Raw genomic sequence first — 27,300 nt, 5'->3', positions numbered from 1 at the left:
ATATGATGAGATATTAAAGAGAAATAAAAATGAGGAAATATCAATTAAGATACTTTTGGGTAACTTAGAAAAAAGTGATATGTTCACATTTGAAGTCAAATTAATATTATTTACATTGAGTTAGCAGTTATAGATTATGTGTTCAGGAAATGTCAAATAAAAAAAATTAAATAACCTAACAAAAGGAAAAAATCCAACTGAGTCATTAAACATAAGTCTGTAAAATAAACTAAGGTAATAGAACAGAGTAAAGATTAAAACTGCAATGACCATATTTGAATAAAACTTTACAAGTTAGAAAAATAAAGAAGAAAAAGTATGGCTGAGAAAGAAAAGACATAGATAAGAAAGTTGTTCATCAAAAATTTAGAATTATAGCAAGAATTATTTTGTGGGAGAACAGAAGTCATCATCATTTTTAGGTAAAAGAGGGTTAAGAGAAAGAGATTTTAAGTAGATAACAAGGCAATGGAATCCCTGGTGAATAATATTATGGTAATGACTAAATCTGAACGTTTGATGATGTTTAGGAAGAAAAGATAAACCAAAAACTTTATATAAAATCATTCATGAATGTATCTTCATATACTCCTGTTTAGGGCCATTGCTTTTATCAAGGATATGCTGCAGAAGTTCCAAAATCAGCTGTGACACTTAGCACCTGTTCTGGACTTAGGTAATGGCATATTCCAGAGATGTACATGATTGAAAATCTTGTGTGACTCTTTAATTTTTATTTTTATTTTATTTTATTTTATTTTTTTTATTTATTTATGATAGTCACAGAGAGAGAGAGAGAGGCAGAGACACAGGCAGAGGGAGAAGCAGGCTCCATGCACCGGGAGCCTGACGTGGGATTCGATCCCGGGTCTCCAGAATCGCGCCCTGGGCCAAAGGCAGGCGCTAAACCACTGCGCCACCCAGGGATCCCCGACTCTTTAATTTTTAGAAATATCTTGAAGGATAGAGTGAAGGCAAAGAAAATAGAGTTTGTGTTTTTACTCATATACTTTCTTTTCTTCCTCCTCCTATCATTTTTTCTATCTCTTGTCTCCATCCCAGGCTTGCAGTCATAAAATTTATGCAGGAAAAAAAAACCCTGGTATGAGGAGTATTCACATTCCTCAGTCATACTAAAAACACAATGAATCCTAAGTAACATAATAGAAAAGATATAAAATTAGATTTGAAAGCTTATCCATGTAAGAAAGGATGGTTCTTAGATGCTAAACTACCAAGACCACTATTAAATTTTTATAAAATATTCTTATTTAATGGTGATTTATATTCTCTGTGGGAATATATATTAATTATCTTTTTATTTCTTTTTTATGTATTTAAATGTGTAGGGGATTATTGCAGTTGGAGAATGTCAGTTATGGCATTGAGCCAGTGGATTCTACAGCTGCATATGAGCATATGCTTTATCAAATAAATAATGATAAAATTGATTTTTCTCTCTTACACAAAAATCCTATGCCCCAATTGGTACAAAAGTCCTACAAGATTCTTGTGAAATCAGAAGTAAGTAACCCCTCTTATGAAATCTTAATTTGTGTTATTTCTAATAAATTTATTTATGTTTAAATGTGCTATATTTGGGAAAAATTTAACAGATATTGAACTTCTGTTGTAAGATCTTTATTTTAAATATGTTTTTATATTCAGTCATACAGTATTTAGAAACTGTAATAGATATAATCTCACATAAGTTAAAAATCAAAGTACTCACATTTCCTTAATTGAAAGTGTTTTTATGCATATAAAACATAGGTTCATTGTTACCAAATTTGCATGCTAAAATATAATGATATCCACATTTACTTATTTTTAGTTTGTCTGCATTTCCTTGACAATACATGTTTTCTTTATTAGTTTGATTAAAAAAAATAAAATTAGAAGGGAAAGAAGAAATTGTCCAAGGTCATCATCTAGAAATAGTGCTTAGAATTTTGGATTATTTATTCCAATTCTTTTTATATACCTAGTTATAAATCTAGATGTATAAGTGCATAGATATTTTTAAACAAAAAAGTGATATAACCACATGTACTTCTTTGAAATTTATTTTTTTGCTATTAAGGTGATAATACACATTATGTTACACTTATTATAATTTACAATTAGATAATATATGGGTTAGCATCTATTAAAATATTAAGCATATGCATTTGTAAGGAAAATAAGAATGGATAAAATGTTATTTTCCAAAGGTAAGTGCAGTTGTATAACTATGTAGAAACCTTCATTCCTTTTCTTAACTAATTGTCTCTGTTGTAGACTGACAGATCAATGAAGGCTGTTTTCTTTGGGGAGCCTATGAAATGGAGATACCAGGCACATATTTCCCATTGTATTTCCTAATAGAGGAGGAGTACCATACTAAGACTTGTGTGCTTAAGTTAAATTTGACACACTGGATATTGTGAGCCAGGCTTACACATTCTAAGAAGTGTATTGGAAGACCCCTCTTCAGGAGGGAATCAAACATGCCAAAATAATAAAAACTAACCACATTAACAGCAGGGTTTTCCTAACCAACCCAGACAAAATTACTCTCTGTAAACACAACACAACAGCCCATAAACTCCATATATAGTCATAAAGATATTGAAATAAGCTATTAAAAGTTCAATTGTTAATATGAAGAGGTACTAGACATATGATCAAACAATTTAACATGGAAGATAGAGACATGAATAAATCCAAATTTTCAAGTTTGAGGAACCAAAGAACACAGAGGGTGAAGAAAATAAAATGATACAGAGAAAATATTTTATCCACAAAATAAGAATGAAGTGTAATTTAAAAAATACCATTCCGCAGGTAAGTAACAGTTGTTGGAAATTAAAAGTATGATAATAAAAATGTAAAAGCTCAATAGAAAGTTCACAGGATTAAATTCCAGAAATTATACAAAAAGAAAGAAGACAAATGACAGAAATTTGAGATAAGAAATGAAATTAAAAGAACAATATTGGTGGTAGAAGTTTCAATATCAATAAATAGAGCAAATTGAATCAAATAACTCATAAAACAATTTAAGAAAACTTCTCAGAATTACTTAAGGTGAATTTCTGAACTGATATTAAAATTTTTGGTTTCTTATATATGATCAAGATGCAGAATGGCATGAAATTTTCCTACAGCAATACTTGAAATTGAAAGATGATGGCACAAATACTTAGGCAAAATAGTTTCTAATCTGTAATTCTATACCAATCCAGAACTACAGAATTGAGGGTTTTTTTTTTTTTTTTTACTAAAACTATTTCTTCCTAATGTGAAACATTCTTCCTAATATAAAAACAAACAAACCACAATTAAGTGGAAAAAAGAGACTCTAATCTCATCTTGATGGAAGATAGTAGCCAGACACCATCACAACCAGATCCAAAAATAATAGTTGTCAAATATCATGAACTGTCAACCAAATGAAAAGAGGGAAGACCTGTGTAAGCAGCTGTCCTCAATCTGTATTTTTCATAAGCATCACTATTAGGTCATTGAGATTTGGAAGCAAACAATTCCAACTGTCAGTGGCTTAACAGGTTTATGTCTTGCTCATGAAAATGCCCAAGTGGATGAAACTCCCCTGATTGTTTCCCTTCCTAGCTCTGATTCAGGGCCTCTAAGAGTCCCCCTCACTAGATTATTTGAATTTAGTCAAGAGTAGAGGGTGAAGGGTGTATGCATCCCCACCTCAATACAGTTGAGCCTGGACAGGTGTCTCATTGACATCTTTTCTTTTGGAGAAGGGAGCAAACATCCTTAGATAATTGGCCATTTCTTATAGTAAAATAAAACTCATTGTTTGACTTTTATTATGAAATTTGACTTGAAAGAATGGTTTGACTTGAAAGAACTACGTATATTCTAAAATAATAGTAACTAGAAGGGATAAACATGGAGTAAGTATGGCCAAATTCAGTACCTATCCATGATAAAAAACTGTGATGTGGAAAACTTCCTTGATATCTCTGTGCCCCCTCACATCAACATACAAGAGGAAGACAGCCATTTGCAAAGTAGGAAGAGTGCTCTCACCAGATGCCACATCTGCTGGTGCCTTGATCTTGAACTTCCCAACCTCTAGGAATGTGAGAACTAAGTGTTCATTGTTTAAGCCCCCTAGTCTATGGTGTATTTATTAATTAGAGCCTGAACTGACTAAAACAGCCCATAAGATTAGGAATAAAGCAAGGCTATCTGCCCTCACTATTTCCAGCCAACTTTTTCCTAGAGTTCCTTTAGAGTGGTGCAATAGGAGAAAGAATAAGAAAGGGCATACATTTTTGAAAGAAAAATGTCTTTTTTCTTAAAATGACCTAAATCTGTACATAGAAAATACTAAACCAGTGTCCATAGCAGCAATGTCCACAGTAGCCAAATGGTGGAAAGAGCCGAGATGTCCATTGACTGAGGAATGGATAAAGATGTGATAATATACACAACGAAATATTACTCAGCCATCAGAAAGGATGAATACTTATCATTTATATTGATGTAGATGGAACTGGAGAGTATTCTGCTGGGTGAAATAAGTCAGAGAAAGAAAATTATCACATGGTTCCACTCATATGTGGAATATAAGAAACAGCTCAGAGGATCTTAGGAGAAGGGAGGGAAAACTGAATGGGAAGTCATCAGAGAGGGAGAGAAGACATGAAAGACTCTTAAATACAGGAAACAAAGTGAGAATTGCTGGAGGGGAAGTGGGTGGAAGGATGTGGTAATTGGGTGATGGACATCAGTTAGGGCACATGATGTGATAAACACTGGTTGTTGTACACAACCGATAAATTAATGAACACTACATGAAACAAATGATGTACTATATGTTGGCTAATTGAATTAAAAAAGAAAAACAAAGAAAGAAAAAGATGTTTTCTATAATAAAAGAAAAGATTAAACACTCCCCTCCAAAGCACCAGAACTAATAAGAGAGTCTAGCAAGATCACAGTAAGAAAGAAATTGATGTTATTAAAAATGTTTATTTTCTTCTAATGGATCTATAGATTCAGTGTAATTCCAATCGAAATTACAGAAAACTTTTTTGTGGAAGTTGGTCTTCAAACTTTCAAGGAGAAATGCAAGTATCCTAGATTACTCACCTAGTTTGAAAAATGAGAACAAGATGAAGGACTTCTATTATCTTTTTCTTAAAGGGCCAGAGTGTAAATATTTTAGATTTGTGGGGCAGATGATCTGTTGAAGCTACTTAATTCAGCCTTTGTAGCATGAAAATAGCTTAGAGGATCTATAAACAAATTGGTATGCCTCTGTTATAACAAGTTTTTTTTTTTTTTTTTTTTTTTTATAAAACCGGTGGCCATGTCTTGGGCTATATTTGCTGGCCCCTGCTGTAGAGATGCAGATTGTGTTATTAATATAAATGAAGACATATTGATCAGTAGATCAAAATAGGTCAGAAATACACATGCTATTGGCTGATTGGTTTTCCACAAAGGTGCTAAGAAGGACTTAAAGAATGAACTCTTCTACAAGTGGTGCTAAAAGAGTGGATATTCACATGACATAAATTTTGGCCCTTACTCAGAAGAATTAAAATAGAGCATAGACAAATGTCAAGACTAAGCATAAAATTGCTACAGAACTTAAAAGAGAAACCAAATTAATGAGCTATAAGCCTGTGAAAGATGTTCTATATCATTAATCATCAGGAAACTGCAAATTAAAACCTCAATGAGATATCAGATATCAGACCTACAGGAATGGATACAATGAAAAAAACTGATAATGCCAAATACAGACAAAAATGTGGAGTAATTGGCAATATTTTTAGTTCTTGGTAAAAATGCAGAATGATCAAAAAGCTTTTAGAAACCAATCTGGCACTTTTGTCCTACTTCACACTCCTACAATTACCATATGACAGGTATTCCATTTTTAAAGATTTTCCAAGAAAAATTAAAGAACATAATTGCACAAAGACCTCTACATGGATGTTCATAGTTTTATTTGTGATAGCTACAGTTTCTAAATAATCCAAGTGATTATCAACAGGTAAATATGTAAACAAATTGGTATATATTTCTCCAATGGCACACTACTTAGCAATAAACACTAATGAATTATGAATAATCACAGCATAGTAGATGAATACTAATGAAAGAAACCAGATATAAAAGTGTGACACATGATTTCAGTTTTATGAAATTAAGGAATAGATTATTCTAACCTATGGTGAAAGAAAGCAGATCATTGATTGTCTTGAGCCATGTGTGCTCTTGACTTGGAAAAGTGTGATGGAAATATTCTTTATCTTAATATAGAAATGGTTACATGGATGTATACATTAATATCAATGAAAAAAACTGTGATAGAGTTAACATAAAGAATTGAAAGTATAAAAAAAAGAGAAAATAAAGGCAATGTTTGGGGGAAAGATGATGGTCATTAATTTAACTTGAAGGTTGGAGGAGGGTCTAAGATGAAGATTTGAGAAAAAGGAAACATGGATTCTCCCTCATTTCAGTAACTTTTTTGAGGATTCTAATAAAAATGTAAGATAAAAGCTTTTGATTATTCCTAAAATTTTTATTTGGAATCTCACTTGCTTATTTATTCAGTGGCCTTCCATCCTTTATTTTCCTTTGACCTATATGTATCTTTATGTATCTGTAGTGAGCTATCTTACCTATTTATTTATTCGTCCATCCCTCTGTGTGTGTGTATGTGCACAAATAATGTATATAATAATAGAAGAATTTTTTCTTATAAAATGTTTTATTTTTATGTTTTATTTAATTCATGTCATCTGTTTTGCAGAAAGATTCAGATATACTATTAAAAAGAATTCTGAAAATACAAATCATTATGGATAAAGCCTTGGTATGCATTATTGATATTGATAGTATCTTTGTTTTGTGTTTAAGTTCAAAGGAAATTAAGAAAATTCCATTTGTCTGAAATACAGATATATTTTACTCTGAAATGTGTATCTCAGTGTAGCAAGACATAAAGAAATGTTGTCCATTGCCTTTGCATTGGCATTGGGGGCTCATATTTATATTATTGGTTTCAAAATCAATATAGAATTCTAACAAAACTGTATAATTTATATGTATGGAAAGGTTCTGCTACATTATGATCTAGTCAATTATAATGAGCTGTATATACTTCTGGATGCACTCCAAATAGTGATGAAATTCTTACACAAATTAATTTCTATTTTAAAATAAGCTATTTAATTTATTACTCAGTTGGAGGTTCCTGTTATTTAAAATGACCTTTTATTTTTTTAAGATTTTATTTATTCATGAGAGACAGAGAGGGAGAGAGAGGCAGAGACACAGGCAGAAGGAGAAGCAGGCTCCATGCAAGGAGCCTGATGCAGGACTCCATCCCCGGTCTCCAGGATCATGCTCTGGGCTGAAGGTGATGCTAAACTGCTGAGCCACCTGGGCTGCTGAAAATGACCTTTTATAAGATTTTTTTATGCTCTACAATTTCTTGGATTCTCTGATGGAAATTCTATATTTTATTTTATTTTTTTTAAGATTTTACTTATTTATTCATGAGAGACACAGAGAGGCAGAGACATAGGCAGAGGGAGAAGCAGGCTTCCCGTGGGAAGCCTGATGCAAGACTTAATCCCAGGACCCCAGGATCACGACCTGAGCCAAAGGCAGATGCTCAACCACTGAACCACCTAGGCGTCCGGAAATTCTGTATTTTGAAAACAGGAAGAATTATTAATAGGAATATTTATTCAATTTTTGTTTATATAATCAGTTTTAGCCAAGTCATTATGGGTAGCAATTAAGAAATCTGATCTTTTCAGGATGCCTGGGTGGCTCACTGGTTGAATGTCTGCCTTCAGCTCAGGGCGTGATCCCAGAGTCCCAGGATTGAGTCCTACTTTGGGCTCCCAGCAGGGAACCTGCTTCTTCCTCTGCCTATGTCTCTGCCTCTCTCTGTGTCTCTCATGAATAAAGTCTTAAAAAAAAAGAAATCTGATCTTTTCATTATCACTAATATTTTTGCCTAAAGTCTGTCGATAAGTGCCATAATTTTCAACATAAAATTTTGTTGATAAAAGGAAATATTTAGATCTTTAAATAATTTGTAATAAAAGCAACAGGAAAGAATAGACATAATAAAGAAAAAAGCACATATAATTTTATTATCAGGAGGTAAATTTTATGCACACATTTTCTGTTTTTAATATATATATGTATATGTTCTTATACCTTTGTTTTATATATGCTATTTTGTAAGTTATTTTATTATGTTTTTCCACATATTTTTTAAACATGTTTTTTTTAAGAGATTTTATTCATTTGGTCATGAGAGACACAGAGAGAGACAGAGAGAGGCAGAGACACAGGCAGAGAGAGAAGCAGGCTCCATGCAGGGAGCCTGACATGGAACTAGATCCGGGTCTCCAGGATCATGCCCTGGCGCTAAACCTTGAGCCACCCAGGCTGCCCCTGTTTTTCCACATATTAATGAAATATATTATTACAGTTTTATTTTAACACTTACATAGTGTCTGATATATTTAATATAATTTAACCTATTTTACTAACTATTGCCCTTTGGGGGCATTTAGATTTAGATTTTTGTTATGTGGGGAATGTTAATACTTAACACCAGTATCATGAGCATTGAAATTATGCTCTGCAACAGCCACCTCCATGAGGTTGTTAATATTAAATCTAGACAGCCTACTTTCCTTTCTATTTAACGGGCTATCTTCTGACCATTCCAATAAAACAGAAGGCATTTTCAACGCACATATCATCATGCAAAAATAACAACAAAGAACTCCAGAGTTTTTATAATATCCTCTGATTAGTATTCCGTTTCTTTTTTATGTTGTATATCTGTCTTAAATTTTAAAATATGACTCTGTAAACTATTTTTTCTCCTTACTCGGAAAATCCCTGGCTTTTCATTGGAATGTTTAATTTATATTTATCAAAATTACTAGTGTTGTGCCCAAGATCGTGAATCCGAGAAACCGCCAAGGAGCCGACACCGATGCAATCACACGAGGGTTTATTTACAAGCTCGAGCCTGGGTCCAAGTGTACCCGACGCAGCGGAGCAGGGACTTGGACCCCGAGACTAAGAGGCGTAGCAGCTTTATAGGGGCCAGTGGCCCATGGGATAGGCAGAAAGTTGCACAGTCATGCTGGTCCGCTGAGCGGGATTTCCGGTTAGGGTGTGCCCTGGTCTTTGACTAGGCCTTGGCAGTGCCCTAAGTAATAAGCAGGTCAGCACAAGGCGGGTGCGGCCCAAAATAGAGTCAGTCCTGCTCTGCTTGTCCAGGGGTAGGGGATTTTGTTAAATTTCCTGGGTCCCACAACTAATACTTTGGATGTAGGTTAAGTACTGCTATGCTATTAGTGTTGTGTGTCCTGTTATTCATTCCTTTGTTCCTCCGTTGCTGCCCTTGGATTAGTGGGTTATAAAAAAATTTTAAAAATAACCCACTAATCCAATCTTTATCTCCTGTAAAGATAAACCAATCTTTATCTTCTATATTGTTTTTTCCTGCACTCTCTCTTTGTCCCACATCTTACCCCAGTGGTTTCTCTGTTGGTTCAAATTAAGATTCCTAACTTATCACAATATAGAATTAATATTATACCACTTCACATATAATGTAAGAAGTTTATAACATTAAAGTTCCATTTAACCACTGTGTATTAGCTCCTTAACAGACATATCATTTGCAGACATATGCTCTTGTTCAGTAGGTTGTTTTTTCATTTTATGGATGGTTTCTTTCACCATTAAAAAGCTTTGTTTTTTCCCCCCAAAGCTTTTTATCTTAGTGTAGTACCAATAGTTTATTTTTGCTCTTTTTTCCCCCATTGCCTTAGGAGACCTATCTAGAAAACTGTTGCTATGGTGGATGTCAGAAAATTACTACCTGTGCTCTCTTCTAGGATTTTTATGGTTTCAGGGTTTACATTTACATATATAATCCATTTTGAATTTGTTTTTGTGTATGATGTTAGAAAGTGGTCCAGTTTCATTCTTTTATGTAGGTGTCCAGTTTCTGTAATATCATTTATGGAAGAAATTGTCTTTTCCCTCATTGTATATTCTTATCTCCTTTGTCATAGATTGATTGACTATTTAATTGTGGATTTACTTCTGGGATTTCTATTCTGTTCCATTGATCTATGTGTATACTTTTGTACCAGTACTATACTGTTTTGATCACTACAGCTTTGTAATACAACTTGAGATATGGAATTGTTGCCTCCAGCTTTGTTCTTGTTTCTCAACATTGCTTTGGCTATTTGGGATCTTTTGTGGTTCTACTACAAGCCATAAAGTAGAAAGAGGTCATGCTATTTGTGAGCTGCCCTAGAGGCTATTCTGCTAAATGAAAGAAGTCAGAAAAACAAGTGTTATATAATTTGACTCATGTGGAATCAAAAAAAGAAAGAAAGAAAGAAAGAAAGAAAGAAAGAAAGAAAGAAAGAAAGAAAGAAAGAAAGAAAGAAAGAAAGAAAAATTAGATACATAAATAGAGAAAAAACTGATGGTTGTCAAAGTGAATGGAGTCGGGGATAGGCAAAATGAGTGAAAGGGAGTGGGAGAGTCTTCCAGTTATGGAATGAATGTTACAGAAATAAAAGGCACAGCATAGCATTAGGAATAGAGTCAATGATATTATAATAGCTTTGTATGGCAACAAGTTGTAGCTACCCTTGTGGTAATCAGAGGTGTTGTTTGTTTACACTATGGGAGGAATTACTATGCTGTACACCTGAAACTAATGTGACATTGTCAACTACACTCAAATTAAAAATTAATGAAAATAATTATAAAAATAACCCTATGTATTATTGTAATACATTTTACTCTGCCATTTGTTATAAACCATAAAAGAAATTATTTTTTAAATATTCAGTTGCTTAAAGAAATTAAGGAAAAGAAAAAAATTCATTTTTCTCTCACATTTACCATTTTCAAAGCTCTTCTTTCCTTGTAGTCTGTGTTTCTGATGTTTAGCCGGTTGATGAATTTGCTTCAGCTTTTGTTCATCTGAAGTTATTTTTATCCTCACTTTTAAAATATTTTATTTGGAAATATTTTCAAACTTTCAAAAAAAGTTGCAAGAAGAAGAATAAGACAAAAAATACTTATAACTCTCTTTACTTAGATTTATGAATATTGTATCCTATTATCAATTGTGCTCTGTTCAAAAGTAAGTTGTAAATTGCAATATGGAGATTCATTTTCAGTGTGCATTTACCTAGAATAAGATCATTATCTTAAATAAACACAATAGTTATCCATGTAAGTAAAAATGACATTGTTAAAATACTTTATATTAAGTCTACTATAACTTAATTGCATTATAGTTGGACAATATGATCTAAGTGACGCTTAATGTTTTATATTCAAATAACTTTTGAATGGCCTAATATGGGTCAATTTATGTAAAACATTCATGTATGTTTGAAAAAATATATATATTCTCTCATTGTTTTATATAGGCCTTTATTCACCTTCACTCATAGTGCACATGCTACACTGTGTAAATATACAATGTAATTTATTGGGAAAGATTACATACAGAGAAATAGCAAAGTACATAATTTCTAGAGACTAGGAGGATATTACATTTTATTTTCTGTTAGTGGTTTTCAGCAGACGTGCTGCAAATTATAGAAGAATCTCAAACTGCCACTTTTCATTTTCAGCAAAAATCTTAGAAATGTGTGTACACATACAATTAAAGTATTTAAGAGAAAATATGTGATTTTTGTTTCCTTGAATGAGAACAGTTGCTTGAATTTCTTTTATTATGGTACATTGTTTATCCAGGATACATAGTCATGTTATCTTACTACAATGAAGATAAATGGTGGCAGATAGAGTAGATAAAAATGACTTTGTAGTTTAGTTAGAGATTTGAGTCCTGGTTCTTATGCTTAGTAGTTATAGAATCTTGGCATCTTAACTTTCAACCCTTCATTTTTATGTGTAAAGAGGAAAATATTCACAACCTTTTCATTTAATATTATTAATACATATGCTCCCTATATTTAAACCTAAAACTAACTAAGCAATTGATAAATCTTAGTTCTTTTTTCCTTTCACTGAGCACCACTTTAACATTTTTTTAAAGATTTTATTTATTTATTTGATAGAGAGATAGCAAGAGAGAGAGCATGAGCAGGGGGCAGAGAGAGGGAGGCTTGATCCCGGGACCCTGGGATCATGACCTGAGTTGAATGCAGAAGCTCAACTGACTGAGCCACCCAGGTGCCCCTTACCATATTATATCCATTTAAAATATGGTAGTTTAGTAATATTCAATAGTGAAACAAAATTTTTCTTTCAGTTTGATTATATGGGCTCTGAAGTGGCAGTTGCAGCTGAGAAAGTTGTCCATATCTTTGGTCTTGTCAATACTGTAAGTATTTTTCATTTAAATTTTAAGCATCCCTATTAATGCAATAACATTGTGTAAATAGCATTTGTAATTTTATTAAGTAGTCTTACCAACTAGTTTCATTCACCAATGGATTTCACTTCCAAAAATAAGTATGTTAGCATTATGTATAGAGATGTAATACTTACTACTACCTAAACCTGCATGTGGTGTATCTCCTATTTTTAGATGTTCTCCCAGCTTAAAGTGACTGTTAAGCTAACTTCTTTGGAGCTCTGGTCAGATCAAAATATGATTTCAACTAATGCGGATGCTGATGAAGTACTACAGAGATTTGTGTCATGGAAAGAACAATTTTTGTTTCAAAGATCCCATGATCTAGCATATTTATTAATGTAAGTGCATTATTTTCATGGATATAGGGCTTATCAAATTATGTGATATGTTAGCTATCAAAAAATGTGTTATATATAATGACAGGAAACCTAAAAAACTATATGCATACTGTGTTAGCGAAACGTAAAATATAAAAATTTGATAACAATGTAAGACACTAAATCATGGTAGGCCATTATTCTCAGAGTGGACTGTTTATCCATGGAAATGTAATAAATTTGGAAATTTGGAAAGCCTTGGAGCAACATGGTCCTCAAGGATTTTAAAGATTTTTCTCAGAGTTAAAGAACTGAAACCATTGTTTTAACATTAAATAAAATATAAATTAGTTAACAAAATAAAATAATTATATATAAAGCTGGTTATGCAAAAAAATTAAATTTAATAGTAATGTGGTGACTTTATATATATATATATACACCATATATATTATATATATAATTATATGCACTATATGTACTAGATCTTTCAAAAGTTTTCATATAGATGTTTGCTTGACTTAACTTTATTCTTTATGGGGAAAAATAAAAATACAATTCTGAAGGTCTTAAGCAATATGGAATACATTTACAAATCTATTGGTGTCTCCTGTGGCTTTTAAAGTCTGATACGGGAGCTCAGGAGCAACATTAACAGAACTGAAATGTGTGAGGACACTTTCTGAATTCTCTTTTCGTTAGTGTACTGCACATTCTTCTTTCCCTCCTTATCCTCCAATTCAACATTTTTACACGCCTTAAAGGCTCACTATGTGCAAATCATGGCAGTAAGCTATCTTGACTTGTACACCTTAGAATTATATCCATCCAGTCATGGTAACGGTTATGATTAGTATTTTGGATGGATTAGTCACTGCTGGGTTTGGGGCTGTGCATCATAAAATAGGCTATGGAACTTAACTTTGTAGGAACTGTGAGAAGTTATTCAAATACAAAATGATTAAAAACACTAGATGTGATATGTAATATTCAAGTTTCAAAACACAGCTTTTTTTTTTTTTTTTTTTTAACTAAGGAGCCCAATTCTTAAAAGGTCATTAAGTTATTAAAAATTTAAAATGTATTTATTTACAAGAAAAATTTTGGTATTTAGTTATAGGGATCATCCTAATTATGTAGGAGCAACATATCATGGAATGGCATGCAATCCAAAGTTTGCTGCAGGAATTGCTCTGGTATGCATTTAATTCCCATCTATTTGGTAATTATATCACATTTTGAAAGTTAATATCCACTTCAAGGAGCAAAAGTACATATAGCATATCTATTATGCTGTTTTGACACATTTTTATAAAATAATTTTTATTCGGATTTTGAAATTCACATATTACAATTTTTAAAAAAATTTTGAGGGAAAAATATACAACATGAAATTTACCACCTTAACTGTTAAGTGTATATATGTCAGTAGTATTAAGTATGTTCCATTATTATGTAACAGATCTCCAGAACTCTTCGTCTTGCATATATGTAGCTTTGTCCTTTTATTCAACATGGCCCCATTTTCCAAACCCTCTAGCCCCTGGCACTCACCATTCTACTGTCTGCTTCTGTGAGTATGAAATTTTTGGATTCCATATATAATGGTGATCATCTGATATTTGTCTTCATGTGTCTGGCTTATTTCTCTTAGCATAGTACCATCTAGGTTCATCCATGTCATTGCAAATAACAGGATTTCATTCTTTTTATGGCTAAGTAACATTCCATATCGTGTGTGTGTGTGGGGGGTTGTTTCATTTTTACATTCATCTATCAATGAGCACTTAAGTTGTTTTAAATACCTTGGCCATCATAAGTAATACTGCAGTGAATGTGGGAGTACAGGTATCTCTTTGTGATACTGATTTCAGTTATTTTGGATATATATGCAGAAGTGGGTTTGTTTATTAGATCATATGGTAATCCTATCGTTAATACTTTAAAGAACCATCATACTGATTTTGAGGGTGGTTTACAATTTTATAATCCCACCAGCAGTTCACATTATATTCATCACGTCCTCGCCAACATCTATTATTTTCTGTGGTTGCTTTTTTTTTTTTTTTTATGGTAACCATCCTATTGAGTATCTCAATGTGGCTTTGATTTGCATTTCTATGATTATTTGTAATATTGAGGGTCTTTTCATATGCTTTCTGGTCTTTTGTATATCCTCTATGGAGAAATGTCTATTCATGTCTTTAGTCCAATTTTTAATTGGTTGATTTGAATTTGATTTTTTGTTTTTGTATTGTAGGAGTTCTTTATATTTTGGATGTTAATCCATTATCAGATATAGGATTTGCAAATTTTCCCATTTTGTAGGTTGTCTTTATACTCTGTTGATTATGTACTTTGAAACACAGAAGTTTTATGTTTGGTGTAGTCCCATTTGTCCGTTTTTGCTTTCATTGCCTGTGCTTTTGGCATGATATCTAAGAAATCATTGTCAAACCTAATATGTAGATTTTCCCCTGTGTTTTCTTTTAGGAGTTTTATAGTTTTGAGTTTTGCCCAAATCTTGCCCTTTAGATTTTTACCAAATTTAGATTTACCCGAATGTTACCCAATCTACTGTTTAGACTTTTAAGCTGTTTTTAATCAATTTTTGTATATGAAGTACATAGATACAACTTTATTCTGTATGTGGATATGCAAAGTTCCTATCACCATTTATTGAAAAAGCTATCTTTGGGATCCCTGGGTGGCGCAGCGGTTTGGCACCTGCCTTTGGCCCAGGGCGCGATCCTGGAGACCCAGGATCGAATCCCACGAGCCTGCTTCTCCCTCTGCCTGTGTCTCTGCCTCTCTCTCTCTCTCTCTGTGACTATCATAAATAATAAATAAAAATTTAAAAAAAGAAAAGAAAAAGCTATCTTTTATCTATTGAGAATACCTGTTGAAGAGAATGTCATTTCTGCATTATCTCATCTTGATCCCCTTTTATAGATCATTTAATCATACATGTAAGGATCTATTTCTAGGATATGTAATCTTGTTCAGTGATATTTATGTCTATCTGTATTGCCAGTACCATACTGTTTTTGATTATTGTAGCTTTGTAATACGTTTTGAAATCAGGAAATGTGTCCTTCAATTTTGTTCTTTTTTGAAATTGGCATATTTATTTAGTGTTCCTTGGGATTCCATATTAATTTGGGGGTTATTTTTTAATATTTCTATTAATAGCTTAAATTTAATTGCATACAAAAACACTGTCCTTTATAGTTCTATAGTTCTTTTCTAACCTTTATAGGGTTTTTTTAAAGATTTTATTTATTTATTTATTTATTTATTTATTTATTTATTTATGAGAGACACAGAGAGAGAGGCAGACACCCAGGCAGAGAGAGAAGCAGGCTCCATGCAGGGGCCCAACTGGGATTGATCCCAGGACTCCAGGATCATGCCCTGAGCCGAAGGCAGACGCTCAACTGCTGAGCCACCCATGTGTCTCTATCCTCTGTAGTTCTATTACACAGATTATAGGATTTGTTTTGTTTTTCGGTATTTGTCTTCCAATTCTATCCACCAAAATTACAATAATGCATGTTACTATATTTGTCACTTTTGTCTTGCTGTTTTCAGGATTCTCTCCTTGTCTTTGACTAATGGGAATCTTTGTGAATCTTTTTGGGTTTATCCTGATTGGAATTTGTTGAGCTTCTTTTACAAAAAAGATTTCTGAAGTTTGTGGCCATTCTTTCTCCAAATAAACTCTGTCCTTTTCTTTCTCTCTTCTTTTTCTGAGACTTTTATAATGCATACATTAATCTGCTTGTTGATGTCAATAGGCTCTTTTTATATTCTTAATTCTTTTTTCTTTTATTTCTATGACTGGATGATTTCAAATGGACAGCCTTCAGATCTGATTCTTTCATCTGCCTTATCAAATCTGATTTTGAATACCTCCAGTGAATTTTTAAGTTCATTTATTGTATTTTTGGGGTCTAGAATTTTTTTAAAGATTTTATTTATTCATGAGAGAGCAAAGAGAGAGAGAGGGGCAGAGAGAGAGAGAGGTAGGCAAAGGGAGAAGCAGCCCCCCCTCAGCCCAATGCGGGACTCAATTCCAGACCCTGGGATCACATCCTGAGCTGAAGGCAGATGCTCAACAGCTGAGCCACCCAAGTGTCCCTGGATTTTTTTTTTATAATAGTTTATATCTCCTGTTGATATCTCTACCCAGAATTTATAGGTAAGGCGGTTCATCATTTGAAAATCAATTAATATAACCAATGCCATCAATAGGATAAATTTTAAAAATTATTTGATCATATTAATAGATGCAGAGAAAGAATTTAACAAATCCAATGCCGTTTGTGACAAAATTTAAGAAAGTAGATCAAGAAGGGACATTCCTTGAGGAAAAAAAACATCTAGAAAAAAACCTATAGCTAAAACCTTAATGGTGAGAAACTAAATTCTTTCCCAGTGATCAGGAACAAGGCAAGAATGTAACTTACCAGTCCTTTTCAGATTTGTACTAAAAGTGCAAAACACTGATATTACCAGATGCTGTGAGGATGTAGAGGAACAGAAACTCTCATTCATGAAGATATGAATGCAAAGTGGTACGGCCACTGTAGAAGTCAGTTGGGCAATTTCTTACTCTTACCATATGATCCAGCATATGTCCTCTTTGGCAGTCATTTAAATGAGTTGAAATCATATCCACATAAAATCATGTACATGAATATTTATAGCAGCTTTATTCATAATTACCAAAAATTTGAAGGGACCAAGATGTCTTTTAATAAGTCAGTGGATAAACAAACAGGAATAAATACATAAAAAGGAATACCATTCAGTGTTTTAAGAAGTGAACCATTAAGCGATTGGAAGATATAGAGGAATCTAATAGTTGTTCATGAAAGAAGCCATTTGGAGAAAAGACTAAAAACTGTTTTATCCTGTATTATACTGTATTATTATTACTATTCTGTGACATTCCATAAAAGGCAAAACTATGGAGATAATGCCAAGGTTATTGATTGCCAGGTGTTTCTGTGTTGCCAATGTCACTACTTCTCAAGTTTTACTTTTTAAGACAAAAGAAATGCTACTTGCAAGATATTCTAGTATTCCACCTTTAGAAAAAAGTTAATTTGTTTTTTTCCTCCCTAAAACTATTTCTAAAGTCCATACGATTTGCCAAGTCAAGCCTTAAGAACCTGTGTATTTTTTCTGAGTGTTCACTTGAAAAGTAATATAGTTACTGGAGAAATGCTTATTCTTCTCAATTAAAAAAATATATATTAAGGGCACCTGTGTAACTCAGTTAATTAAGTGTCCAACTCTTGATTTTGACTCATCCATAATCTTAGGGTCATTAGATTGAGCCCAATGTTGGGCTCCATGCTGGGTATGGAGCCTGCTTAAAATTCTCTCTCTCTCTCTCTCTCTCTCTTTCAAATAAATAAGGAAAGAAATTTTAAAAAATAAACAAAAAACAGAATTTAAATGAGTAATATGTCAGGGCAGCTGGGTTTCTCAGTGGTTGAGTATCTGCCTTTGGTTCAGGTTTTGATCCCCAGGTCCGGGGATGGAGCCCTATATCAGGCTTCCCACAGGGAGCCTGCTTCTCCCTCTGCCTATGTCTCTGCCTTTCTCTGTGTGTCTCTCATGAATAAATAAAATATTTTAAAAATATAAATATTAGTAACATGTCAAAAGATTTCATTGATCTTAATTGTTATTTGTCAATGCTATTTGGACTAAAAATACCATTACTCAAAGAAAATAACAAAATTTACTATTTTTTTCCAAATTTTTAAGCAAATAATAATCTTTGGTATACTAGGTTTTCTTAAATTTGTATTTACATTTACTTGAAAAGATAAAATAGATGAATACACAACTTAGATAACAATTCTGATATTTTTTTTATTTAGTATCCACAGGTGATAACTTTAGAGGCGTTTTCAGTTGTTATAGCACAGTTGCTTGGAATTAGTCTGGGATTAACATATAATAATGACATCTTCACTTGTTACTGCCCAGGAGCTACATGCATAATGAACGCCAAAGCAATGTAAGGTTTTATTTTTGTTAAATCTGTATCTTCCCTTGGGAAATGTTTGTAATATTTTTAATGTATAATGTCTTTCAATATAATCTGATTAAGAGAATTGTTTATTACATAAACATGCAATTATTTAATGTTTATTAAAGGAAGTGAGTATATGATATTGTAGAAAATGTGCTTATTCTATATTCTATGTGATATTGTAGGGAGAAAGTGGATGTTGATGATGGCTTCCTGGGTAAAATTTAATTCACCCTCAAATTATTAATAAGCATCTACTGTGTCTTGGTTATTGTGTTACTTTGACTTACAAAAGGTTAACAAGATAGATAAGTCCTAAATATATTAGTCCATCAGGGACAGAAAATTTAAAAAAGGACAAAAGAACAAGCAAGATCTAAACAGTTTATGACAGATGCCAAGAAGAAAATAAATAGAGAAAATATTAGGAGAAGAAACTTTCTGATAAAGTGGTCTAGGAATAATTATGGAAATAATTATGTTGGGATCTGACAGAGAAGGAACAAAGATGTTTATTAAAGAGTTGAAAACTTTTCAATGAAAACAAGTGAAGTAATACTTGAATAGTAACAAGCTTGACAGACTGATATAAGGAGGCTTGTGGAGAGGATAAAAATGAAAAAAAATAGCTGGGCCTATAAGAAGAATGTTTAGACATAAGGAAAAGAAAATAATATAGAGTGAGGCTAAAGAATGAGTCAGGAGAAGTCCAGGATGTGATGTAGGAATATAGGGAAGACCTTAATCATGCATTAATGATGTGAAAAGGGATTTTATAATAAATGGAATATATTTTAATTGGTTTATTCAGTATGGATAATAAAAATTACCTTGTAAAATGAATGTAAAATATAGCACAGAGAACAATATAGTGATATTTGGGAATATTTGGGATATTTCAAAATAATAGCAGTTTTTTAAGACTGAGAGAAAAGGAGATGTCAAGAATTATTGGTAGGTAGGGGGCAACATAGGAAGAATCTGAACACATGTCCTTCATAAAAATAAAGATAAATAAGGAGCTTACTGGACAAATCAAGCAAACCACTATTCACAGTATAGAAGTCCCAGAAGGAGAGAGAAGAGTCAAAGGAACAGAAAACTAGTTAACATTTGTGATCATATGGACACCTGGGTGGCTCAGTGATTGAGCATCTGCCTTTGGCTTAGGGTGTGATCCTGCGGTCCTGAGATCGAGTTCTGCATCAGGTTCCCTGCATGAAGCCTCCTCCTCCCTCTGCCTATGTCTCTGCCTCTCCCTGTGTCTCTCATGAATAATTAAGTAAAATTAAAAAAAATTGTGATCATAAAGAATAACATATGTCTTTTTTTTCTTGTGATGAGAACTTTTAAGATCTAGTCTCTTAGCAACTTTCAAATTTGCAATACAGGGCCTTGCCACCCTGTCACTCCTGGTATGCACCCTAGTCTGTCATGGCCAGGACTCTCAGATGGGGCAAGAGCGAGCCCTAGTCACCAGTGTGCCTTTAGTAGTTGTGGCTGCACCTCACATACAGATGCACTGAGAAGGAGCCCCACTCACCAAAATCCACACCAGTCATGGCCTAGCCAGAACAGGATAATGCACACAGCCCATACAGAGGGCAGTCCTAGGGCACCTGGCTTTGGTGTCCAAGTGGGTTTGCATTACTAAGCCTCACAGGACCACCTTCTGCTTAAAGAGGCTCCTTCAAGACATAACTATCTAGTACATAGAGGCAAATTAGGCACCAGAGATTGCAAATGAAAGAACAAGACAAAACCTGAGAAATAGAGTGAAATGGAGATAGTCAATCTACTAGATAGAGTTCAAAGTAATAGTCATAAAGGTGGTCACCAAACCAGAAGAATGGGTGATCACAGTGAGAACAAAGACATAGAAAATATAAAAAAATAACCAATCAAGCTGAAGAATACAATAAATGAAATAAACATACTAAGGTAATCAATAGCAGATTAGGTGATGCTGAAGAATGGACAAGCAATCTGGAAGCCTGGATAGTGGAAAGCACTCAGAGAAGTAAAAAGAAAAAAGAATTTTTAAAATTGAGGTTATTTTAAGGGACTTCTAGGTAACATCAACCACACTACCATTCATATTATAGATGCTCCATAAAGAGAAGAGCAAGAGAAAGGATCAGAAAGCATATTTGGAGAAATAATGTCTGAGAACTTACCTAATCTGGGGAAGGAAATAGACGTCCAAGTCCAGGAAGAACAAAGTCTCAAATAAGATTGATCCAAAGAGAGCAAAGACACATTAAAATCAAAGTGTCAACATTTAAAGAATCTTAAAAACAGAGAAAAATGAGTAGTCATGTATAAGGGAATCCTTATAGCTAGTTTTTCAACAAAAATTTACAGATCAGAAGGGAGTGGTAGGATATATTCAAATTGATGAAAAGAATATTAAAAAAATGGTACACATCAAGGTTATCACTCAGAATTGAAGGATAGATGAAGTTTCTCAGACAAACAAAGCTAAGGAAGTTCATCAAACCAAACAAATCTCACAAGAGATGTTAAGAGAATTCTTTCAATGGAAAAGAAGAGGCCGTAACTAGAAATAAGAAAATTATGAATGAAAAGAATCTCACTGGTAAAGGTAAATATATAGTAAGGGCAGCACAGCAGGTCAATCACCTATGTAATAATAGTATGAATGTTAAAAGACAAAAGTCATTTACCTGTAATAATTAGTCAAGGTATACACAAAATAAGATATCAAATATGATATCAAAAATAAAATGTAGGGGGGATATAAATGTAGCACTTTTGGAACACATTTGAACTTAAGCAACCATCAACTTAAAATAGGCTGCAATGTACATAGGTTGTCACATATGATTCTCGTGGTAAACACAAAACAAATACCAATAATAGTTACAAACCTTTGCAGGGTGTTAATGTTTCCTACTATTACTGTATTACTGTCAACTTCTCCCTTTGTGTCTGATAATATTTACTTCATGTATTTAGGTTCCCCTATGCTAAATGCATAGATATTTATAAGTGTTACATCATCTTGTTGGATTGGTCCCTTTACCATCATGTAATGACCTTTTTCTTTTTTATCTGTTATGGTTTTTGTTTTAAAGTCCATTTTGTCTGATAGAAGTATTGCTACCTCAACTGTCTTTTCATTTCTATCTGCATGAGATATCCTTGTCCATTCCTTCATTTTCTCTCTGTGTATCTTTAGATCTGAAGTTAGTTTATTGCAGGTAGCTTTTGTATAGGTCTGATTTTTATCTGTCCATTTAAATACTCTATGTGTTTTGATTGGAGAATTCAGTCCATTTACATATTTAAGATATATACTTACTGCCATCCTATTGATTGTTTTATGTTTTTGTAGTTCTGTTTCTTTCTTCTCTTGCTGTCTTCTGTTGGTATTTGGTGACTTCTCTTGGTGTTATATTTATGTTCCTTTCTCTTTTTTGTGTCAATGGATAGATCATCTAGACAGAAAATCAATAAAGAACTATTGACCTTAAATGACATATTAACCAGATGAACTTAATAGATATATAGAGTTTTCCATCCAAAACTGGCAGAGTACACATTCTTTTTTTTTTTTTTTTAATTTTTATTTATTTATGATAGTCACACACACACACACACACAGAGAGAGAGAGAGAGAGAGGCAGAGACAGAAGCAGGCTCCATGCACCGGGAGCCCGACGTGGGATTCGATCCTGGGTCTCCAGGATCGCGCCCTGGGCCAAAGGCAGGCGCCAAACCGCTGCGCCACCCAGGGATCCCTACACATTCTTTTCAAGTACATTTGAGAACATTCTCCAGGATAGATTATGTTAGGTCACAAAACAAGTCTCAATAAATTTAAGAAGTTAAATTATATCAAGCATCTTTTCCAACCACAACAATATGAAACTATAAATCAATTACAAATTAATCAAGTTTAAAGTTAGTAGAAGTAAATAATAAAGAGGAGTAGAAATAAATGAAATATATACTTAAAAAACAATAGAAAAGATAAAGGAAACTAAGAGCAGATTATTTGAAATAACAAAATTGATATGCTTTTAGCCAGACTTTTCAAAAAAAGAACGCTGCAATAAAACCATAAATGAAAGAGAAGTTACAACTGATACAGAAATTTAAAGAATTCTAGGAAACTGCAAACAATTATATGCCAATGAATTGGACAACCTAGAATAAATGGGTAAATTCTTTCAAATAATAGTCTTACAAAACTGAATCGAGAAGAAATAGAAAAATTGAACAGATTTATCACTAGTAATGAAATCTAATTAGTAAAACAAACAATAACAAGAAAAACATCCTAAGTACAGTACTAGATGGTACTGAAGAAATGTTAATACCTGTACTTCTTAAAATATTCCAAAAAATTAATGAGGAAAGAACACTTCCAAACTTATTCTAGGAGTCCAGCATTACCCTAATTCCAAAACCAAATAAAGGCACTGAGCTCCCAAAAATATTACAGGCCAAAAGCCCTGATGAACATAGATTCAAAAATTCTCAACAAAGTATCAGGAAACAAATGCAATAATACATTAAAAGATCATACACTCAGATTAACCACGATTTATCCTAGGATGAAAGGATGGTTGAATATCCATAAATTAGTGTGATACACCCCATTAACACAAAGAAGGCTAAAAATCATATGACCATCACATTAGTGCAGAAAAAGCATTTGATAAAATTCAACATTTATGATAGCTGAAGTTGTAAACAAAGTGAGCATAGCATATATGGTCTTTATAAGACAAACCCACAGCTAACATCATACTCAATGGTGAAAAGCTGAAAGCTTTTCCTCTAAAATGCCCATTCTTGTCACTTTTTTTGAATACAGTGTTGGAAATCCTAGCCACAGCAATCAGAAAAAAAAAAAAAAAAAAGAGAGAGAGAGAGAAGAAGAAGAAAAAGAAAAAGAAAAGAAAAGAAACAAAAGCATTCAAATTGGAAAAGGAATATTCTCACTATTTGCAGATGACCTGATACTGTATACAGAAAACACTAAGGACCAACAACAACAAAAAATTAGAATAAATCAATTCAGTAAAGTTACAGGATATAAAAACAGTATAAAGAAATTTTGCATTTCTATACGCTAATAATGAACTATCAGAAAGAAAAATAAGGAAACAATACAATCAGAAAGCATGGTTCAAAATGAAAATTGTGAGCCATTTGTTAATATGCAATGAAAACAGACTCAGCAACACTTTTGTAATAATGTTGCCAAGATGCATAACCTCAGTGTAGTTATGAGAGAACATTTTATAATCCTAAATTGCAGAAAAGGATTACTTTAGCAAATAATCAACCTGTAACCATAAAACTTTTTTCAGGGTTATGAAATTCAATAAGAAATGTAGATAACTAAACTAAAAAACAAACCTAGATACTGAGAACTAAATGGTCGATTCTGAACTGAATCCTCTTGCTATAAAGTGCCAATATTGTAATGAAAGGTAAATTTGAATGGCATCTGAGGATTAGATATTAGTAAAGCATCAGTATTTCTTTATTTTTAAGGGCCTGCTTAAGGAAAATTCATTTCTATGTAAGAATTATACATTAAAATACTTAAAATTATTAAGATTGTTTTTGACAATTATTCTTAACTTTCAGTAAATAAAATTTATTCTTTGAACTATATTGTATCATTTATCTAAGATTTAGATTGCTGCAAAATTAAACAAAAGCACATTAAGCAGTGCACTTAAAAATGTACAAATATAAAATAAAATAAAAAAGAATCTAGGACTTACAGATTTTATATACTCAATGTTGATATAGGTTAATTGATTGATTTTGATACAAAAGAATAACCCTGACTTTTCATTAGCATAATTAGCCATCTTTTATTCCTTCAGTTTACATAAATTTCCTAATGTTTCATTTTCTTGTAATTATTGCTTCTTGTTATAATGATAATTATATTGACAATAATAATGAAAATAATGATATACCTAAAAGAGCTTTTTGTGTGTGAAGCACTGTTAAGAGTTTTAATGTATTCTAACTCGTGTCATTTTAACTTCCTCCATATTATGGAATTATAATATAGATGGATTTATTGCTTTTATTTATGACTTGCATTAGGGGAAAAAAGCACATGAAACTAATATTACACTATAAGTTAACTAACTGGTATTTAATCAAAAATGTAAGGGTAGAAAAGCATCCTCTCCTTGGCTCTTCTGTAAGTGAAGTGTACAGAATTCATAGTACTCTACTGAAGGACGTTTCTTTGAAACTGATTGTATTCCATTTATCTGAAGAATATAATTTTTTTTAGACGTTCCCATGGTGTAAAGTTTTTTAGCAGTTGCAGCATGGATGAATTTAAACGTATGGCTTCACAGCCTGAATTTGAATGTCTTCAGAATCAAGCCATTTCAAATGTGGGTTACCACACAGCAAGTTCACTCTGTGGCAATGGAATTTTGGAAAACTCAGAACAATGTGATTGTGGTAGTACAGAGGTTAGTGACAAACGTAATAGCTTATCTAAAGATTTTTCTTTGTGTTTCTTCTGTAGCCTTATAAATATAGATGCGATATAAAATGGACTTTTTTTTTCAAATACTGCACAATGGGGCATGTGATAACTGATTCATCCTGAATTTTAAACATTTGAAGAATTTAAGTAAGGGGTAAGCATAGCATGGACTAAAGAGGTAGATTTTCTTCAATGTGTAATCATTAGTAGCAATACCCACTTTTCTGTATCATAAACATGGTTAAAGCCAATATTATAACCATCACCTCAGTCATCTCCTGAGTTCCTTCAAAGTGACTACACACTGGTACGATTGTGATAGAATATCTATACACTTAACAGTATGTCACGTTTTATAAGAATTAGTATAATCCAGACAAGACCCATCACTGTGGAAGTCCAGAACAGTAAAACTATGCTCTAAGCATTGCCTGATGAAATTAAATTTGGTCAACTTCCCACAATGGTATATAAAGTAGTAGCTATACTCATTTCTATATGCTGAAGGCAATTAGTGGAAAAAATATTTTAATTATTGTTAATTTGTTATTCACTCTGAGAACAATGGTTTTCAATTCATTATTTCAGTGGTATAATGCAAGCCTCTATTCATGACTTCCTCCAGCCCCAGACAGTGCTTATTTTTTTTCCTCACATGTGTCATTTTACAACTTTGAAATACCTTAAGAGCATAGATGGTTCTTACTTTAACCAATCATTACAGAAGCTACAAATGTATATCACATCTGAGGACCAAGAAAAAATTTATCAAGTAATAAAACCTAATACAAGAACAAAAATACACAAAAGGCATACAAAAACAATAGCCAGGTTAGTTCTAATGTTTAATAAGCTCAAACATACATTTTCAGAATGTGTTACTTGCTGCAAAATTTCAATCTATTTCTTTTAAAAAAATAGTTGATTTTTTAAAAATATAGTAATGATACAGGAGAGCTTGGTTCTTGGCTCGTGGAATCAAAGAATGAATCTCATGGACAATAGAGATAGAGGCTTAATAAGCAGAGATACAGAGAAGCTCCCAAAAGTGAGAGGTGTCCCAACAGGGTTGCCACTGAGGGCTTTTACAGTCCATCTTTTATAGGAAACTGACCAGGGAACCTGGTACATTTCTTGTCCATTTCAGGGTGGATATTTAGAACAAACATGGTGGACTTGAAACAAACAAGATGTTTTTTGTAAATATCCTGAGCACAAACAAGGTGTTCCCTTCTCTCTGGTTAATATCTCCTCCATAACATTTCTCTACATCTGGTATTTCTGTGATAACTTAGTAGCCATTAAAGGAGGATACTCCCTAATATTTTGGAGCTAGGGAGCCAGGTTTATTTTTTGTTTGTTTTTACTGTCTTATCTCAGTTTTCTTGGGATGGGTAGGATCCTGACTCTGGGCCTTTCCCTTATCTTTCCCTGACAAGTCCTGTCTGCCCCCTAACTCAATCCTACATTAGTAATAGATTTATGGCAAAAAAAAAAAAAAAAGTGTTTATTTGGAGTACTTAATTGCTCAGTTCATGAATAGTTTTTTTTCAGAGATTATTCCTGGAACACAAGAGAAGATTCTTTGCTTTTAATAGCCAGTTTGCACTGTTTATATGAACTGATTGATCTGATTTACATGCCTATTTTATCGGGGCACTCTTAGTCTTTATTAAAACCTGGAATAGAGTCACAGTGGACCAAAGGGAAATGGTAGCTTGTCCCACTGGATTTCAAGGTGCATCTATTGGAACATGGGAATTTATCTCGGATAGGACACTGCTAATTATAGATGTAAAGATTGTTAAAAACAAGACAACAGGCCCATAGTGGAGTCACTTGGGCTAAGCCCCATGTTATCAAACCAAGGCTTAATTGTTGTTGTTGTTGTTTTTTTAGGCTTACTTGGTTTTAACTCTCCCAGAAATAGAATCTTAAACCAGTCAAATACCTTATCAGTAATAGTTATTGCCTGATAGAC

General features: G+C 32.9%; 1 protein-coding gene across 1 annotated transcript in view; it reads left to right on the top strand.

Annotated features, from left to right (window-relative positions):
* LOC140604506 (A disintegrin and metallopeptidase domain 3-like) overlaps nucleotides 1-27,300 on the top strand; it is a 110,856-nt gene that overhangs the window by 45,776 nt on the left and 37,780 nt on the right. The window contains exons 8-15 of the mRNA XM_072775746.1: nucleotides 600-676; nucleotides 1,350-1,524; nucleotides 6,794-6,856; nucleotides 12,341-12,412; nucleotides 12,620-12,786; nucleotides 13,880-13,961; nucleotides 18,663-18,802; nucleotides 25,116-25,302. Coding sequence (XP_072631847.1) covers nucleotides 600-676; nucleotides 1,350-1,524; nucleotides 6,794-6,856; nucleotides 12,341-12,412; nucleotides 12,620-12,786; nucleotides 13,880-13,961; nucleotides 18,663-18,802; nucleotides 25,116-25,302 — 963 coding nt within the window. The remainder of the gene's footprint in view (nucleotides 1-599; nucleotides 677-1,349; nucleotides 1,525-6,793; nucleotides 6,857-12,340; nucleotides 12,413-12,619; nucleotides 12,787-13,879; nucleotides 13,962-18,662; nucleotides 18,803-25,115; nucleotides 25,303-27,300) is intronic.

This window comes from Canis lupus, chromosome 15 (assembly GCF_048164855.1).
Source record: "Canis lupus baileyi chromosome 15, mCanLup2.hap1, whole genome shotgun sequence".
In the NCBI taxonomy this organism is placed as follows: Eukaryota; Metazoa; Chordata; class Mammalia; order Carnivora; family Canidae; genus Canis; species Canis lupus.
The sequence above is the reverse complement of the archived record's forward strand: the minus strand, read 5'-3'. Positions and strand labels throughout refer to the sequence as shown.